The 19,505-nt window shown below is 34.9% G+C and overlaps 2 protein-coding genes across 2 annotated transcripts; both read left to right on the forward strand.

Moving 5' to 3' along the window:
• The first annotated feature begins 28 nt into the window (after positions 1-28).
• Positions 29-3,863, forward strand: LOC132171565 (GDSL esterase/lipase At5g33370). The gene is made up of 5 exons (XM_059582922.2): positions 29-287; positions 559-686; positions 1,712-1,954; positions 2,603-2,855; positions 3,510-3,863. Exons 1-5 carry the CDS (start codon positions 41-43, stop codon positions 3,743-3,745), a joined length of 1,107 nt encoding a protein of 368 aa, XP_059438905.2. The 5' UTR covers positions 29-40; the 3' UTR covers positions 3,746-3,863.
• A 10,122-nt stretch (positions 3,864-13,985) lies between these two features.
• Positions 13,986-15,888, forward strand: LOC132168422 (two-component response regulator 24-like). Its single transcript, XM_059579405.2, has 3 exons — positions 13,986-14,031; positions 14,527-14,828; positions 15,682-15,888. Exons 2-3 carry the CDS (start codon positions 14,547-14,549, stop codon positions 15,856-15,858), a joined length of 459 nt encoding a protein of 152 aa, XP_059435388.2. The 5' UTR covers positions 13,986-14,031; positions 14,527-14,546; the 3' UTR covers positions 15,859-15,888.
• The last annotated feature ends 3,617 nt before the right edge of the window (positions 15,889-19,505 follow it).

Raw genomic sequence — 19,505 nt, forward strand, 5'->3', positions numbered from 1 at the left:
ATTTCTCCATCCACACCAGAGATTTCTTCACACAACAACAATGGAAACCTCATCAACTTTGAGTTCTTGGATTACATTTTTGGGTCTTGTAATTGCAATAGGAAGCCTTATGCAGGCAGCAGATGCGAGGGCTTTCTTCGTCTTCGGGGACTCACTTGTGGACAGTGGTAACAACAACTACCTGGCAACAACTGCCCGGGCCGACTCACCCCCTTATGGCATTGATTATCCAACTCACAGGCCAACAGGCCGCTTCTCCAATGGCCTTAACATCCCCGACCTTATCAGTTGCGTCTCAATCTGCATTAACTCCGATCCTCTCTCTTTTTCTAATCAATTTTATTATTTACACCATGTTTAAAATTGCTATTTTTCTATAGTTTTAATATTTTTTAACTCTTTTATATATTAAACGGGTTTATTTTTTTTATTTACTAAAAGTATTTTTTAAACTCGATAAAGACAGTCTACTTTGTGGCTGCATGCTTGTGAATACAATAATGAAGAATGGGTAGATATGAGTTATTAGTGATGATGAGTTGTTGGTTGCATTGTTAGGTCAGCGGATGGGCTCTGAATCGGCATTGCCATACTTGAGCCCTGAGCTCACTGGACAAAGGCTGCTTGTTGGGGCAAACTTTGCTTCGGCTGGCATTGGAATACTCAATGACACTGGAATTCAGTTTGTAAGTGATTGCCATACTTTCTGCATACCTTATTTGGCGTCGGGAATATAAATGCAAAGAGACGGAAAAAATTAACGTGTTTGATTACTACTTATCCTAAAAGTTTAAGTTATTAAAGTTATATTGTAATACTGCTTCTTGGGCTCAACGCTGAATAATATAAACAAAATTCAAACTCATGACCTTTGTTCTGATACCATTTTAAACCATTACTTATCTCAAAAGCTTAAGTTAATAGAAAGTAATGAATTTAGTCATTTAATTTATATTCTAACAATGTGGACCGACGGTTATCCTTATGCAAGCCTCATTCCAGTTTATCCTAGTTAGTTTGCCATACTAAATATTTTTCTGCAAATGTTTTTTTTTTTGAAAACTTTACTTACCACTCCTGATCTTTCATCACTTTAGAATCATACTCTCAAATTTTAAAAAATGTCAATTTAGTGTATCCATCTTTCAATTATTATTTTTTTTATTTTTTTTTTTATCACTTTCAACCCTCCATTGGGAGGATTTTTCATTAAATCCTTTCAAAATTTTCAAAATACCCCTTTTTTTTATTAAAAAAAGAAAAACAAATTACAAGGATTTAGGAGTTGGTCTGGATTAATTTAACAAATTTTGCAAAAATATTCATGCCTGAATCTTTGAAAAAATGATTTTTTTTTTTTTAAAGGGTATTTTATAAATTTTGACAGAATTTAATGGAAATAAAAAAGAAAAATTGAAAGATGAATATACTAAATTAACACTTTTTAAATGTTAAGAGTATGATTATATAAGTGATAAAAGATAGTGAATAGAAGAAAAAAAATAATGTAATTACGTTATTATTATTTTTTTGGTAGCATAAAACTCCAAAAGTACATTATGTTTCATGACAAAATACTAGTTCTACTACATTGTATTATATATATATATGCCTCCCTAAGCAGCCCTTTTCATTTTGAAAGCCAGAAATTAGCAGTTTGAAAATAATAAATTAAGCAATGGCTAACAATTAATAATGCTAATTTTGGCAGCTAAACATAATAAGAATGTACAGACAATTTGAATACTTCCAAGAATACCAGCGACGAGTGCGTGCTCTGATTGGAAGCGCCGGAACAAAGAGGCTTGTGAGCCAAGCGCTCATTCTCATCACTGTTGGTGGCAATGACTTTGTTAACAACTATTACTTGGTTCCCTATTCGGCAAGATCTCGCCAATACTCCCTGCCCGATTATGTCAAGTATCTCATCTCAGAGTACCGCAAAATTTTATTGGTAATATTTTAATATATCATAATTTTATTTGACCTTAAATATATTGTCATATTATTTATAAATTTTAAATGATCACGTGACAATGTATCTAGTATATGACATCATGTGTACAATGTTAGACACAATAAAATGAACAATCCTAACCATATATAAAATGATTCATCTCCATTTCAAGTTTAACAATCCTTGTTTCCACGAGTTATAGTAAGTTATCAGTAAAAGGGAAATAGGCACTAGCTAGAAAGTGCATGTAGCATTCCTCTTCCTATTTTTCTTTGATGTGATCATTTAAATTGACGCAGGACATCTTAATTAAACATTATTGGAAGAGTTTTTCATTATTTTTTTTTTTTTGTGAAACTTTCTAGGTTAGAGCTTTATTTCCTTTTTTTTTTTGGAGCAAAATCGGAATTTTGTAGTTAAAATTAAGTTTATTTTTGGTTAATATATTAATTAAGGAATTTTTTTAAAAAAATAACTCACCTTAAAATTAATTAATTTTTATTATTATTATTTGCATTAGTCTCTTATCTATAAATTATCCAGAAAATAATAAAAATGAGAAGAAAAAGGAATATTGGTAGCAAGCAATTAATATGTAAATATGAACTTCACAAGCCAATTTCTCAATTTCTGATGACATTGCAGAAGCTATACAACCTTGGAGGTCGAAGGGTTCTTGTGACAGGAACCGGACCCATGGGTTGTGTCCCGGCGGAATTGGCGATGCGAAACACAAATGGCGGATGCTCAGCCGAGCTGCAAAGAGCTGCTGCCTTGTTCAACCCACAACTCCTTCAAATGTTAAGAGAAATAAATAACAAAGTTGGCAAAGATGTCTTCATAGCTGCCAATACACAACGCATGCACAGGGATTTCATTAATAACCCTCAAGCATTTGGTATGCTAATTGCTTCCTTTTCTACCTACCTCTTTATTTGCAATATTTTTATGAGCACATATTTGAATTTTTATTTGTTTTTCAAGAAAGACTGATATATTCAAAGGTCAATGAATGTTGTCACATTAGCTCAGTAGTATGATAGTGGAATGGTATATGAGTATTTAGAATTACACCATAATATAATATTGAGAGTAATTCTATTTAGTAGATTCATGTGTAACTGTCATACAACTTGATGACATGACAATAAAAATCAAACCTTGATTAATACTTGATTTATTGCCACCTCATTTAATTGTATTACAGTTATACACAAGTTTAATAAATGTCATATTTCATATCTTGTACAAAGTATTACTCTTATTTATTTATGTAGTGTCCTTATTTAAGTTTTGACACCTCATCCAAATGCAAATTTGCTTGACCAAGCACAACTTAATCTTAACGACACATAATTTTTTATTCTAATGGAAAAGAGCAATGTTATTTTGTAGACAGTTATACAGTTGTCATATAATTAGAATGATGTAGTAGTAAAAATCAATCCTTTTTTTTTCAAGTGCTAATCTAAAGGCTAAGTTGCATAGCAATTGAAAAAAATAAAAAATAAAAACAAAAACAATTAACATTGGCATGTTGTGAGTTTGGCAGGATTTACTACAGCAAAGATAGCTTGTTGTGGGCAAGGGCCTTACAATGGGATTGGACTGTGCACAGGACTCTCCAACTTGTGCCCCAACCGAGATGAGTATGCGTTTTGGGATCCATTCCATCCATCTGAAAAGGCGAACAAAATAATTGTAGAGCAGATCATGTCCGGCTCTACTCACTACATGAACCCCATGAACCTCAGCTCTCTCATGGCCTTGGATAATCGGACTCCATAATCACTCCAGAGGGGTGAAGAGTCTTTTTCTGGGAAATAATTGATTGCAAATGTTTATTTCTTTTCACTGTCCTGCAATATCGGGCTTGATATTTGAAATTTGAAACTTCATTGTATTGTCTGACGAGGAAATAATGACCAAATTCTTCTTCAATAACTCTCTCTCTCATATATTGTTATTGTTGATTCATAAAATCAATCCGTGACCATTCACGCGTAGTCCTCGATCCAGAATTCCTACAAGACAATTAAATGTAATAGTGGTGCACAACAAAGGAGGGGAGGGGGGCGGCGCGGCGCCACATCCGATACTTACACTACAAAAAAAAAATCACATTTAATTTTTTTTTTTTTTTTAAAAAAAGTCACTATTTGATGACTTTTTACGGTTCAAACAACACTAACTAAATTCTGAAAATCTGCCGCTCAAAATTGAGGTTTATAAGCTGAACACTACATATTAAAAAACACTACAATTTCTTTCTCTCACACCCACACACTACAATTAACTTCGATGGCAAGACATTCTGACCCAGCACAACCCGACACGGCAGTGAAGTCATTTTAATTTTTATAGCCTAACCAAGTGAGAGATGACCGAGAAAGAGAGGGAGATCAGAGATTGAGAGAGAGGGAGACCTACGGCAGTTTGAGAGAGAGCCAATGAGGGAATGGATTGAGCACACTTCACGCTGCCAACCAAGTGAGATATGGTCGAGGAGAGAGAGAGAGAGAGAGAGCAGCTGAGGGAGAAAAGAAATGGAGAAAAGCTAGGATAAAAATTTAAGTTAAAAAATTCAAAAGATAAACAAGTCAACCAGTGGGTTGACACGACCCGACATGTTTATTAAAAGGGTCATAAACGGGTCACTCATTTATGACCCGAACCCATTTAACCTAAATCATAGTCCTAAAATTACGTGTTGGGTTCACAGGTCACGGGTTAAATTGCCAACCCTGCCCAAAATTCCACCCCACCACAGGCCACAAGGGTGGCTTGCGAGCCACCCCTAAGGTGGGAGTGGCCTTTCGGGCCACCCTAGGGCAGATTTGGGTGGCCCCCCAAAGGTGGCCTGTGCCACCCCGGCTGAAAGAATTCATAATGTGGAAATAATAAGATAGTTATACAGAGATTCAGGTCAACCAGCGGGTTGACACGACCCGACATGTTTATTAAAAGGGTCATAACCCGAACCCGTTTAACCTAAACCATAGCCCTAAAATTACGTGTCAGGTTCACGAGTCATCGGTTAAATTGCCAGCCTTGCCCAAAATTCCTCCCCACCACAGGCCACAAGGGTGGCTTGCGAGCCACCCCTAAGGTAGGGGTGGCCTTTCGGGCCACCCCAGGGCAGATTTGGGTGGCCCCCCAAAGGTGGCCTACACCACCCCGACTGAAAGAATTCATAATGTGGAAATAATAAGATAGTTACACAGAGATTTACGTGGTTCTATTTATAACCTATATCTACAAGATCAAGCCCTAAGACTCCATTAAGCTCTTATTCTCTAAGTAATATTTACAATATAACATGCTCCTATTTATAGGAGAATCATGTTGAATACAAATAGACTGCTACTCTAGCTAGGTTAGTTTGGTCATAATCTTTAACTATTCATCATTAACTACAGTGATAGTCTTTAAGTGTGACTCAGTGATATTCTTCAACTGTAAGTCAATAATAGTCTTATACTATGACTATTATATTGGAAACTATGGCCTCTTTTAAAGAAGGGAGCGCCAACTATGGGCTAATAGAAAAAAAAAAAAAAAAAAAAAAAAAAAAAAAAAAGGGAACTATAGCCCTTTTTTAGAAGGGAGAGCCAACTATGGGCTAGGGGAAAAGAAATGGGCAACTATGGCCTCTTTTGAGAAGGGAGAGCCAACTATGGGTTAGGGGAAAAGAAAGGGAAAGCTAACTATGGGCTAAAAGAGAAAGAAAATGGGCATCTTAGGCCTCTTTTTGTGAGCAACTTTGGCCTCTTTTGTAGGCATCTTTGGCTTCTTTTGATTTTTTTTTTTTTTTTTCATCCATTACAAGGAACAGCCTAGTCGCAAATTACAGAAAAACTAGGATAAGAATTAACTTAATCTTGTAACCAAACAAATCTAGGTCTAATACCTAAACCAGGATATCATATTCCTAAACTAGAATAGGAATTTCTTTGCACTCAAAAAAAGGTAACATACCTGTAACCAAACAGACTTCCTCTTCTTCAATTTCTTATTCCTTTTTACCACACATGCAGCTCATACCACATACAGGAGTAATAGGACAACGATTGAAGCTGGAGGTGGAGAGAAACGCTGCTTGCGATGACTGGAGTAAGGACGCCGGCTGATTGTCGTGGATCGGACGTGCGGCTGTGTGTTGTTTAGACTTGGCAGGAGAGGGGCCGTGGACGACTAGGAAGGTAAGACAGCTGGCGAATTGGAGTTGTGAGATCGGTGGCACAGGGAGGTTGTTGTGCGGCGATCTATAGCTGAAGGAGGGCGCCGTGGCTTATAGTTGAACTAGTAAAGCTCTCTACCATTGAGGATGTGCGTTCTGTGGTTGATTGATGGGCTGATGGACGACGGCTAGCAGGGGCGATGCGGTGGTTCTGTGGTCGTCACGATGCTCAGCTGGCAGTGGGATGGTGCGATGGCTTGTGGGCATTGTGGACTAGGATCGGTGGTGGAGGCGCCGCTGCACTTCGTGGATATTTGGCTAGTATGGAGGGTTGCTTTTGACACACAGAGTCTTGAGGATGACCCAGATTGTGGGAAACTTGCTAACTTTGAACCCCTAACTAATTACAGAGCTTTGATGACAAAGGGGTCTGTCATTGATGTTGTTGTGTGGAATGATGGAGAAGTATGGAGGGAGGCCAGGAAGGGCGGTTTGGGCTGAACGTTGATCGATTCTTTTTTCTTTTTTTTTCTTTTTTTTTAACAATATTGCAATCCAGGATCTAACAATTGGCGTTAGCCTATTTGCTCTAATACCATGAAAGAATTCATAATGCATAAATAATAAAGTGGAAATAATAAGATAATGATACGGAAATTTACATGGTTCAATCTATGACCTACATTCATAAGATCAAGCCTTAAGACTTCATTAAGCTCTTATTTCTCTGAGTAATATTTACAATATAACATACTCCTATTTATAGGAGAATCATGTTGAATACAAATAGACTTCTACTCTAGCTAGGTTAGCTTGATGATAATTTTTAACTATTCAGTAACTATAGCGATAGTCTTCAAGTGTGACACAATGATATTATTTAACTGTAAGTCAGTAATAGTCTTATACTATGACTATTATTCTTGAACTCCATGATATACTCTAACATCGGCCACCCCTAAGGTGGGGATCGTCTTTCAGGCCACCCTAGATATCCCCTAGGGGTGGCCCAGACGGCCACCCCTCCCCCCCACGAGGGGCAGGTTGGCAACCACCCATATAATTTGTTTTATTTTTTTAAAAAAAAAAATTCATTTGATTTTTTTTTTTGTTTTATTTATATTTTTTATATTTTTTTAGTATTATTTATTTTTTATAAAAGAGTAGTGATGCTTGAATAGTGCAAGTGTCACATTTTAAAGGTGACGCACATTGTTCCAGCATAACTTTCTAAAGGTGACATTTGGCCCAAAGAGATACCTTTTTAGTGTCATTTCCATTGTAGAAATTGATGAGCGCCGAATGTTGCACATTTAAGTCTCTTAACTCACATATGTTAATTCACCCCAAATGTCAACATAATGAGATCAAAAGGAGCCTTTGAAGTTTTATTACTAATAGGAAAAGGAAGCTTTTTCTGTTTTGCCAAAGGGCAAACAGTACAGACTTTATTTGAATCAACAAAAATGAAAGGAACTAAATTGTGCAACATGTTTATTCTAGAATTAGACAAATGACCTAGCCTAAAATGCCATAGATCTACTGAATGATTTTTAAGAATAGCATAATTAACACCGTGGTTTGCAGAACACTTGCTTGCAAGTTGTATCAAATGGAACAAACTTTCTTTTTTCTCACCCACTCCAATCGTTTTCCAAGTGATCAGATTCTGTATGAAATAATAAGAGTTAATAAAATGAGGCATCAACCAAGGTGTTTGATGAACTTTGTTGCAGAAATGAGATTGCATGAAAAAGATGGTACAAATAAGACATTGGTTAAATGAAATGTTTTGAAATTCTAACCGTGCCTATATGTGTGATAGAAACTAAGTCACCATTAGGTAGTTTGACATATGTGGATACAGTGGATGTAATTGTTGTAAACAAAGAAACACAATTAACCATGTGATCAGTAGCTCCTATATCAATGATCCAAGAAGTATCTGTCGGATTTGGTTTGAGTTTAGGCAAGTTGAGGTTTGAATGAAAAACAGAATGCTTAACATTGAGGGCAAGGGCATTACCTGACACCTTAGAGAAAAGGTGGTCTTGAGTATCAGGTAAAGAACCTACTTGATTGGCAGAAGCTTGATGAGGATTGGTTTGCAAGAATTCCAGAAGCCTTTGACACTGTTCTATAGTAATTGGCAGCTGAGGAACTTATGGAGTTACAGGAAAATTTTCTCCATGATTCTGAGTAGCATAGTTCACACTTGAACTTGGGGAAAAAGAAGGCCTCTGTGTGAATTTGAATCCAGGAGGAAAGCCATGCAGTTTGTAGCATTTATCAATCGTATGTCCAGAAATACCACAATGAGTACAGACTTGTTTATCCTTTCGAGTCATCTACCTAGGAAACCTATTTTGTTGTGTGGGGACAGATTTGGTTATCAAGGCTGCAGGGTTTGAATTCATAGATCCTATGAAGATTTGTCTTTGACTTTCTTCTTGAACAACTAGTGAAAAACACTTTGTTGATTGGAGGGAGTGGATCCATCAAGAGGATTTGACCTCTAATGTATACAAAAGACTCATTGAGCCCCATTAAAAATTGAAAAACATACTGTTGATCAAAAAATGTGTGGACAGATTTCAGGCTACCACAAAAACACGCAGGAACACAAGTACATGGAGAAAAGGACTTATAGTTGCTAAATTCATCACAAAGAGATTTGAGACGAGTAAAGTAAGAGCTTACAGACATGCTATCCTGCGATAAGCTAGAGTTAACTTTCTAAAGCTGAAAGGCTTGTGGTTCATTTTTTTGTGAGAATCTTTCCTTCAGACTCAACCACATATCCTGGCAATTGTTGATGTAGATTATACTGGTAGCAATGTCCTTCGATATTGTGTTAACAATCCATAAAGATATTGTATCATTGCACCTCTTCCAGGCTCTGAATTCAGATTCATTCAGAGTGGATGAGTGAGGAAGAGTTCCATCAATGAACTGCAACTTGTTCTTTACAAAGAGTGCCATGGTCATGGATTGGCTCCAAGTGTTATAGTTCTCACTAGTTAATGGTTGAGGAACCAACAATAGCCCTAGATTATCACCATTATGCAGATAGTAATGATTGGAGGTATTGTCATTGAGACTGAAAGTTAATGAATGAGAAGAAGAAGAAGAAGAAAGGGGAATGGCTTTAGGAATCGAGGAAACTGGGATCGACATTGATGAACTGAACTTTCACAAAGTGAAAAGCTTTGATACCATATCAAATTGTAAAGAACGAAAGAGATTGAAGAATGAACTCAAAACTGTTTTCATTAACTTGCCAAAATACAAAGCAATACATGAGTTTATATACTCTGTTTTACAACTCAACTAACAGAGTATAGGCTAACAACATAACTAACATAAGAGTTTCAACTTACATAACTGACTAGCTGATATAACAAACTAAACTAACTTATATACACGTATGTAAGATAAGAAAGAATAATCTGTTGATGATGAGATGCTGTTACAAAAAGCAAGGGAAGATTGCCATACCTCAATAGCCCCTATTACGTTGACATTAAAATGTGCAAGGAGAGTTATTAGAGAGCAGGTAGACGCCTTCAATTCCATATTAAGTAGAGAGCAGGTCGTCGATGCAAAGTGAATCAAAGATTGAGGTTAAGATGAGAGTCTAAGACTTGAGGCACAGAATCTGAGTGGCTCGAGCGTGAGTGAGAACTGAGAACTGAGAGAGTGAGTTAAGGAGACTTAAATGAAAAAAAAAATCGTGTTCTTATTAAATAGCAAAACGACATCATTTTGTTTATTATTATTAAGAGAAACTTCACAAAATTCTCATGAACTTCCACACGTTTTGAAAATACCATCCAAAGTTCAAAAACTCTCAATTAAGGGTATCAAACTTTCAATTTCTTTTAATTTCATCCAAAAAATATGATTTTTAAATAAGAATATAATATTAATATAAGTTTTATTTAATTAATATTTAAATGTAAAGAAATGCATCACTTAAACTTGTTGCGTTAGGCCTCAAAATGTATCACGCCAACCCTCGTACCAGGTACAGTATACTCCAAGCCTATTTTAACACCCCAAATGAACTATGGTTGACTTGAAGATAAAGGACTTTGACATAGCCGTTTTGACATTTCGTTTGAAACGTTTGGAGTTCGTTTAACCTGCTTTTTACTTGCTCAAAGTTTCTGGTCCATTAAACTTATCAACTTACACGATCTTTTTCTGCAGTTTTCTCAAGTTAATACCTTTAACCTCAATGTTTCTTCCATATTTCTTCTATAAACCTATGATTCTTAAGTTCTTGTATTTTTTTTCCGTTGTAACCACACCGTTGAATTATTGGGATTATCGTTTTATAATAAGATAAATTGTTTTAACGAAAATACATGTCTTAAACAATGATTTTAAACAAAGTACGGTTCATATTTTATGTTTACAATTGTTTTGTGTTTTTAAAATATAGGTTGTTGTTTTAGGTTACGTATTTATGTATTAACTTATTTAAACAACTTTTTAAACCAACACAAACACATAAGTTAATTATTTTATGATTGATTTAAGGTAATCAAGGGAAACTTTTGATAATCTCATATCAAGAGTGTAACCTTGAGATCCTAAAATTGTTTTGAATGTTGTCGGGTTTTTTCAAAACCCTAAGGACGTTTCGGGATATTAGGATGCGTGTTTGGAGGGTCTTGAAGGCTCAAAACTAGTGCTGGAAGGCACCAGAATCGATCCCTACACTGCCAGGATTGCTCACTGCCAGGCAAGATAGATCCTAGCCAGGGTAGGATCAATCCCAACAGGAAGGATCAATCCTAGTCTATATAGGATCAATCGCAGCCCAGCCAAGATCAATCCTAGTCCCTTAGGATCGATCCCAGCCTTTCATGATTGATCCCAGACTGTCCAAACTGATCCCAAATTGTCCGAATTGATCCCAAAACTTTCTAAATTGATCCCAACTGCCTTAAAAGCCTAAATTAAGGTTTTCAAAGTGTGATGTAGGTTTCCAAATATGTTTAGGGTCTATGATTAGGGTTTGGCTGATATTTGGGTTTGAATTTACAGCTTTGTGAGTGATGTCTTGCAGTATATCGTGGATTAGATCTAACCATTCACGGTAAGATAACTAGCTAGATAAAAAAAATTTCCGCATGATTTTGTAAATGTAAACTATAGACCTTTCTTTAAGCATGACACAATTATTTTTCTGACTTGATATGAGCCCTAATTATATTTCAATTGCATGATGTTATTTGTAAACCCAAATTATGTGCATTTATCTAACATGTTGTACTGATGATAGGGGACATAATGTTATATATGTGTTGAAAGGTATACTGATGAGATGTACAGTTACCCAATGGGGGTGCCAGTATGAATCTAAGATTTATGGTTACCTGATAAGGGTGCTGGTATGAATATGAGATTTACAGATATCCAATGAAGATGCCGGTATGAAAATGAGATTTACTATTACCCAACAAGGGTTCTGGTATGAGTTACAATTATCCCAAAGGGGAAATCGGTATGCTTTACGGATTACTCTGTGGCAATTTTTTCAATAAGAATATGAATACATTGTAATGGGGTGTCGGTAGGCGTTACGATGGCTTAATGATCACAAGTCTCTGACGGTTACCTTGTAATAGGGTTCAGTACAATGACATAGTCAGTATGTTACAATGCCTCGTGGCAGGGGGATCGGTATGTTATGGATTGCCTATTTAGGAATCTAGTATGTTAGGCTAACCTCCATTGTACGAGGCTTAATGTACATCTATGACGGCATGGCTAGTATATTATGGTACTTTGTGTATCGATATGTTAAGGTGTTCTGTGTGTCGGTATGTTAGTTACAGTATTTGGTGTGCCGATATGTTACAGTACTTATACTGGTATAATACAATACTTCATGTGCCGGTATGTTACGGATCACCTGCATAGGATTCCAATATATATGGTAAGATCTCTATCGTATGAGGGTTAATATATGGTATGATGATGTTATAGAATGAGAGTAGGTGTGATAAGATGATAATCATGGTGATAATATAAATAGAATGAGCAAATTAAGATGTTATGTTTTATATTTAAACGTTTTAATGCCTCAAAGTGAAGTTATCATGATTCATACTCTATATTTTATTAAAATGCCACTTGACATTCACGTTCAAACCATTTTTCAAACATTTTGTGAAAACCTTTTAAAGGGCATGGTATTAGGAGAAGTCATTTTGAGTCTTTCATGAGGGCTTATTTCTTGGTTTATTTCTATGTAATGTTTACTTACACAGTTGCTAAATTTTCACATGTGGAACATTAATTTGTCATATAGTTTAGCAGGTACTAGGTTGAGTTAGAGTTTACAGTCTTTTGGCGAGCTTGAGATGTGGAGCGAGAACAATATGCAGTTTTAATGTGTTTTAGTACTTATGAACTCTAGTAATGTATTAGATGATAGTTAGTCATTGGTACCTTTCATGGATGTTGGATTGTAATTTTATTTGAAAAATATTTTTTGAAGTATTAATCGAAGCTCATATCATATTTTTTTTGCATTCCGCTATTTTATTCACTATGGTAGGTGTTTAGTGTAGTTTTCCCAGTTATTTGCAATTTAATTAATTTGGGAAGGGTGCTAGTAACTCTCCAAGTTAATTATTTTTAATTAATTTGCAATAGTTTTCTTTACAAAGTCAAACCTTGTCTCATCTACATCACTTACTGAGTTTTTACTCATTAGTTTTGTTTTTATGCTTTCAGGTTAGGAAGATGTACGTGCAGTAGGTGTCTGGAATAGCATGGTAGCATAGTTGGGATTAGAATAGGTTATTCTAACAAGATTTTTCAAAAGTCACATTATTTTCTTTAATAAGTGCACTTAGCACAATAGAAGAAAAATTATTATTTTCAGAGCCAGATTATTTTTGTTAAACTTTAGACTTTTCGTTTCCACACCTTTAATTTTTAATAAGTGTTTTGATTAATTACTCATGCATATTATCTTATAGTTAGATGTGCTTTGTACATTTTAATTTATGATCTTTGCACCTCTGAGGCTTTAATAGTTAATAGACTGACTGCCTTCTCAATCGTTGCACTCTGGTCAACTGATCTTCAACTGAGACTTCTACCAATTGTCTTTGGCCATTTGGATACCTTGTGTTGACCCTCTTAAACTCTTGTTTCATTTCCACTATTTTCACACTTTTATTTACTGCAAAACAAGGGACATACTTTTTATGTAGTAATGCTATAAGTCTTTCTAGAGTCTTTTTAGAGTCATCTCAAATGTGATGTAGCTTTTAAAATCACCGTTAAATTTGAGATGTGATTTATTGACTTTTGATTTATTAGTGATTTTAAAAGCCAGATCACATTTTGGATGATTCTAGGAGAACTCTAAAAAGACTTACAGTATTACTCATTTTTATGATAGCAATGATCAAACCATTTCAAGTATATATGAAGACAAAACGCTCATAGTTTTTTCAAATACCACCAAAACAGGGAAATATGTTCACTTTTTAGAAAATTAATTCTTCAAAAGTATGCCAAATCCACAAGTTAGATTGTATTTAGGTAAAGACATATAGAGATCATTATTGTGTATCCGAGAAAATAATGGATTTAATAACCCAGCCAAAACCTTTAAATAAGTAAGATTTTTTGGATTTTCTTAAATCTCAAAGTATTTACTAAAAAAAGGAAACAATCCAACCAACTAGATTACATCTTTCACGTCTTTCTAACTTCTCTTTCTCACCCTGCTAAGTGCTCGCTTTCTTAAATGCAGGTTGAGAGAAGCTTTATCTTCCATTGCTTATATAAGAGCAACCCAGGCTACCTGTAGATATAAGCATTGCATAGCATAGTATCCTTCTAGAGGCTCCCATTCTAATCAGTAAGTAATGAAAGTATTTGAATTTTCAAATAATTGTGCATACTTCTAGTGTTTATTAAAGACATCATCATATTTTATTCTATCATGCACACATGGGTACTTATTAAACGTTAAGATTATAAGTTGAGTTAATTATAGTTACATTGTACACCACTTTTATTTACATATATACTATACAAAGATATGATGGTGTGTGCATAATATTATTATTGCAAAATACAACTTAATAGAAGGTTATGAATTTTTTTCCCTCTATAGTCTATGGGGAACGAGCTAGTGTTTGAATGCATGTGTTTAGTAGAGAAAGGAAATTAAGCACCAAAATGAGTAACTTATTTCCTTTATGCATGTGTACTGATCAGGAATTGTCCCAAGTACAGTATTTTATAGTTTTGCTCACCCCAAACTTAATTATAATTATGCCCCTCTATGAACTATAAATTTGACTACTTACCAATATTGCTAAATGAAAATGATACTTTTTTTTGCCCACAGAAATACTAAAGCAAGGAAAAATGGTGTTCGAAAAGGGAGCATCTAGTTTAAAGAGTGTGGAAGTCATTGAAACAGGAAAGGTTGCTGGAACCAACAATTTGGCTACTGAAAGGAAGTTTTCTGTGCTTGTTGTGGACGACGACCCTATCATTAGAAAAATCCACAGCAAGCTCCTAAGCAAATTTCCAATGGAAATTCAAGTGGCTATAAATGGAAAGGAAGCAGTTGATCTTTATCGCTCTGGGGCTTTCTTTGATCTTGTTCTTATGGATATGGAAATGCCCATCATGAATGGATTTGAGGTATGTTTTACAAAGGAGAGACTGAAATTCTTAGTAAGAATATATGAAATTGGCGTAGACACTCCGAATGCATCCTCTTCATTTTAAGTGAAATACAGATTGAGGAACTATTTTCATAGTTCATATTATATATTTCACAGATTTGATGATGTCTATGTTGCCGCATGGTGTATATGTTATCGCATCATTTTAAATTTTAAATAACGTGGCACCATATACACCGTTATACACAACAAAATAAAATCTTGACTATAAAATGTTTTCTCTCAATTTTACTTAAAACATATAAGATTCTATTTGGAACAAAATAATATTCAAAGGCGTGCATGCATATAGGTGTTTTTTTTAAAATGTATATAGATTAATAAAATTAATTCACAACCAAAAATTGATGTAGTTTCTTACATAAGTCCATAATCTCCATAGTAAGAGTCACAAATGACACCTATGAGGATTGTATGATAGTGCATTGTTATTATTCATTATTATAAGTAATACTTTTTGATAGACTGCTATACGACTGTCATACAACTAATATGTCGTACTGGTGAAAATCAACCTTCAATTTTTTCTTTTCTTTTCTTTTACAAGTGCTAATCTAATGGTTGGTTTGTATCCCACATCATCAAGTTATATGACAGTCATATAACAATTCACTAAATAGCATTACTCATTTATTATTATTGTTTTTGTGGACTTTAGGAAAGGAAGATAAAATTCGCAATTCACCAAGTATTTTGTTCAATAGCTTAAAATAAAATAAAAAATAAAAAAAAAATTCAATTTTATTTCACTATATATATGCAACTTTGTATATTCGTTGTAATAGTTATTAAATTAATTATTATGACAGGCAACAAAGGAGCTACGAGCTTTAGGCCTCAAAAGCTTGATCGTGGGGGTCACTTCACGTTCTTCAGACTCGGAAAAGAAAGCTTTTATGGAAGCTGGTCTAAATGACTGCCATGCGAAACCATTGACAAGTGAAATGGTCAAATCTCTCCTCCAGGAGCTCAACAAGAACAACTAATATGTGATCCTTAATCTTAATTAATATCATGGGCTTATGAGCCCTATAGATTCGAATAATGTTGTTGCTACAAATAAAATGGACGTTTTTATTTATTTAGTACTTGTTGAATAATGTTGTTGCTACAAATACCTCAACCGAGTCCGACCTCGAGTGACCCACACTGCTAGCAAAGCTGTAATTGTGACTCCATCTATACATGGTGCGCTGCTCATAAAAGAACCATTGGATCCAAGGCCAAACATAAACATAAACATATCTATGACCATAGGGTCAAGTCCATACAATAGTAAGCCCATGATTGTAAGACCACACGTACCGGTTTACCATGTCATACAATGAAAATATTGTTCAATTGTTTAGAAAATCATATATAAACATTTATCCATTCGAAATAATCTAACATGTTATAATATCAGTAGGCTCATGATATATTACTTGACAAGTAAAGCATGCTTAGTCTTCTTACATATTGCATGTTGTATTAAAAACAATTTCGTAAGTATTTACTTCAATTGCCCATCTACAAACTCGGACGTCTCGAATTCCTCGCTACTGTGAAACATACCATAATATTATATACAATACATCGAGAGTTCTAATCCATGCATGTGAAAACCATAATATTGCCGTTGGTACACTAACTTCTCCTTAAAGGATCTGGCTTCTATGCGGTAGTTTTCACTACCGCATAGATGCTGTTGCCCAAAACAGTACCATTTTGGGCAAAACGGTACTGTTTTGGGCAGTGAAAATTGGTTCATAAAAAGTACAATTAAAAACTCATTAAAAATTAAAAATTATAAAACAATAATAATTAAAAAAACTAAAAATATTAAAACTAAAAAACTAAAATATAAAAAAATATATATAAAAACCAAAGGGGTGCTTGTGGCCGGAACCACCACGCATGGCCGGTGGCCATTGGGGTGGTCCGGCCACCCCTGAAAGGGCAAAAGAAAAATAAAAAAAATTTGAGTTTGGTTTTTGGGGTGGCCGAACCACCCCAAGGGCCATGGGGGGTCGGCCACCCCATACCGGCCGTGGATATTAATACCGGCCTCCTTCAATTTGGAAGAAGAAGAAGAAGAAAGGAGAAATTGAGGCGTCCAAACAGAAAGATGCTGCAATCCCTAGCAAGGATATGCCTCACAAACCCAAACTCCCCCTCCCTTCAAAACCCTACCCCACCCAAACTCCCCCATCATCAACCACAGCAGCTCCAACCCTCCAATTTCTCATCCGCCATTAGCACCACCACCACCACCTCCTCCACCCTCCTCTCTCTCCTCCCACCTCTCCCTCGTGCGCAGTCCCTTCTCCTCCAAATGGCCGCCTTAGCCTCCAAACTCTTCGAGTTCTCATCCAATCGCTCCTCTGGCTCACTGCCTTCCGCAGTTCGCTTCCTACCTTCCTCTCATCCCAAGCCCAAGCGCTACCCTCAATGACCCTACTCGTTTCCTCTCCTTCCTCCACCAAAGAAATCATCTCCCTTTTCAATCGCCTCCAAACCCAGCTCTTCGAAGCCGTCTTCAAACTCCAAGAAATCCTTGATCTTCAGGATGCTAAGAAATCCTTGATATTTAGTTTTTTTAGTTTTAATTTTTTAATTATTAATTTATTTATAATTTATAATTATTAATTTATTTATAATTTTTATTTATTAATGATTTTTTTATTATTTTTTAAAAAAAATTTACTTTTTAGTGCCCAAAACGTTGCTGTTTTGGGCAACAACATCTATACGGTAGTTTTCACTACCGAATAGAAGCCCGATCCCTCCTTAAAACCCTAATAACCCATTTCTAGTCACTGTCGAACATTTGATCAACAAGGGTCGAACGTTTGGTGGATGCTAGAATACATAAAGGACTCAAAACTTTTACCCATTATGCATCAAATCTTAACCAAGGTCTCTTTTAGCCTAATAAAAACGTATTAAACCATAATGACGAGATAAGACATGGAAAACAAGAACAAGTTCATAATAGAAAACCAATTACTTTATGTGTGAGAAATTATAGACCAAACAGGGTATGCTAAAAACTCATAAAATGCAAGATAAAAATAAGCTACTTATATGAAAATCGGGTTTTAGCTTCAAGGTTACCTTATTAAGAATGGAATTACACCAATGTCACTCTCTTTCTCTATAATTTATCTCTCAAATTTTAGGGTTGCTGGAAATGCAAGAATGAGCTAATAGCCGTGGGTTACTATTCATAAGCATGAGGAATTGATTAGATTGACTGAGGTGGCTAAAAAGTTAAGACTCTCTTGAGATAAAAATTGAATGTTCAGGGTATGGGTCAATCGTTAGCTTAGGGTTAACCTCGAACATTCCAAGGAATTGTCGAACACTTGGCTTAGGGTTAGTCTTGAACGTTCCAAGGAAATGTTGAACATTCAGCCTATGGTTAGTCTCGAACGTTCTAGGAATATATCAAGCGTTTGCCTTACTGGTGGAAATGATAAAAATGTCAAATTTTAATTTTGGAAAAAATTGGTTTATAGCACTTATTGGATTCCTTTTAATGTTAATTTAAATCATGAGGTTTTTTTTTTTTTAATTTTTTTACATAAAGTGAAAATTTGACAAATAATCATATTTATTTATTTTATTATCTTTTTTATTAAAATTTTGGGATATTACAGACACATTGGCAGGAGGTGGGCAAATGGAGTGGTGCAACGGTTCGTTTAGCCTCGATGCTGACCAAGAAAGACATCACCTAATTCCCTTTTCTCTCATTCTCTCTCTTCTCTCTCACTATAGGAAGTTAATTGGGTCAGTGTGAACTTTTGAAATGTGGTGTTTGTGTGGCGATTTTGCTGCTGTGTTTCGAGTGAATGGCGGTGATAGTGGTGGTGATTTCCAGTGGTGTTTTTAGAGCATTTTTGATGCTCTAACCAAACACTTGAAAATGTTTTCCATATTATTTCCAGGTTTGCAATCAAACAACAAAAAATAACAAATTTTCATTAGAAAATGTTTTACACCAAAACAAACCCTCTCTAAATTAATATATGGTTAAAATATAGATTGATATTAATACAGATTCTTCGAATTAAGAAGGTAATTGCAATGATTTTGGGTGCTTTTGAGATTGTGATTTCATAATAATAATTTGTGTTTTTAAAAGATACCACAAAATGTAAGACGTTTGACATTATGATTTAAAAATCACTTAATTTAAAATTAAAAAAAAAATCTGCGATTTCTATAAGCAGTCTAGGAGTAGGAGATGTTTATTTGAAAAAACGCAAATTTAAACCAAAATCATGATTTCGCATAAATATTTGATAAAAAAAAAAAACTTTTTAACATGTTTTACTAAACACCTTTACGATTTTAAAAACTTAATTTTTAAAAACACAATTTTTAAAATCGCAGTTATTGAAACCGTAATCCCAAACAGACCCTTATAATTTAATGAAAATTACAAACAAAGTGATAGTTTGGGATGGAAAGTGAAAATTATCATAAATAGTAAGGAGCTAAAAAGAATTTAACGTTCTTGAAATTTAAAATTTGCTTTTGAAAAATAATTTGCTAAATTTTTTTAAAAGTTCATTTAAACTAACTCTATGCATAAATGCACCTGATAATTACCTGTTCGGCTGTTCTCCCTTTTAACACCTGAAAC

The sequence above is a fragment of the Corylus avellana genome, chromosome 1 (genome assembly GCF_965113065.1).
Source record: "Corylus avellana chromosome 1, dhCorAvel1.hap1.2, whole genome shotgun sequence".
Taxonomy (NCBI): Eukaryota; Viridiplantae; Streptophyta; class Magnoliopsida; order Fagales; family Betulaceae; genus Corylus; species Corylus avellana.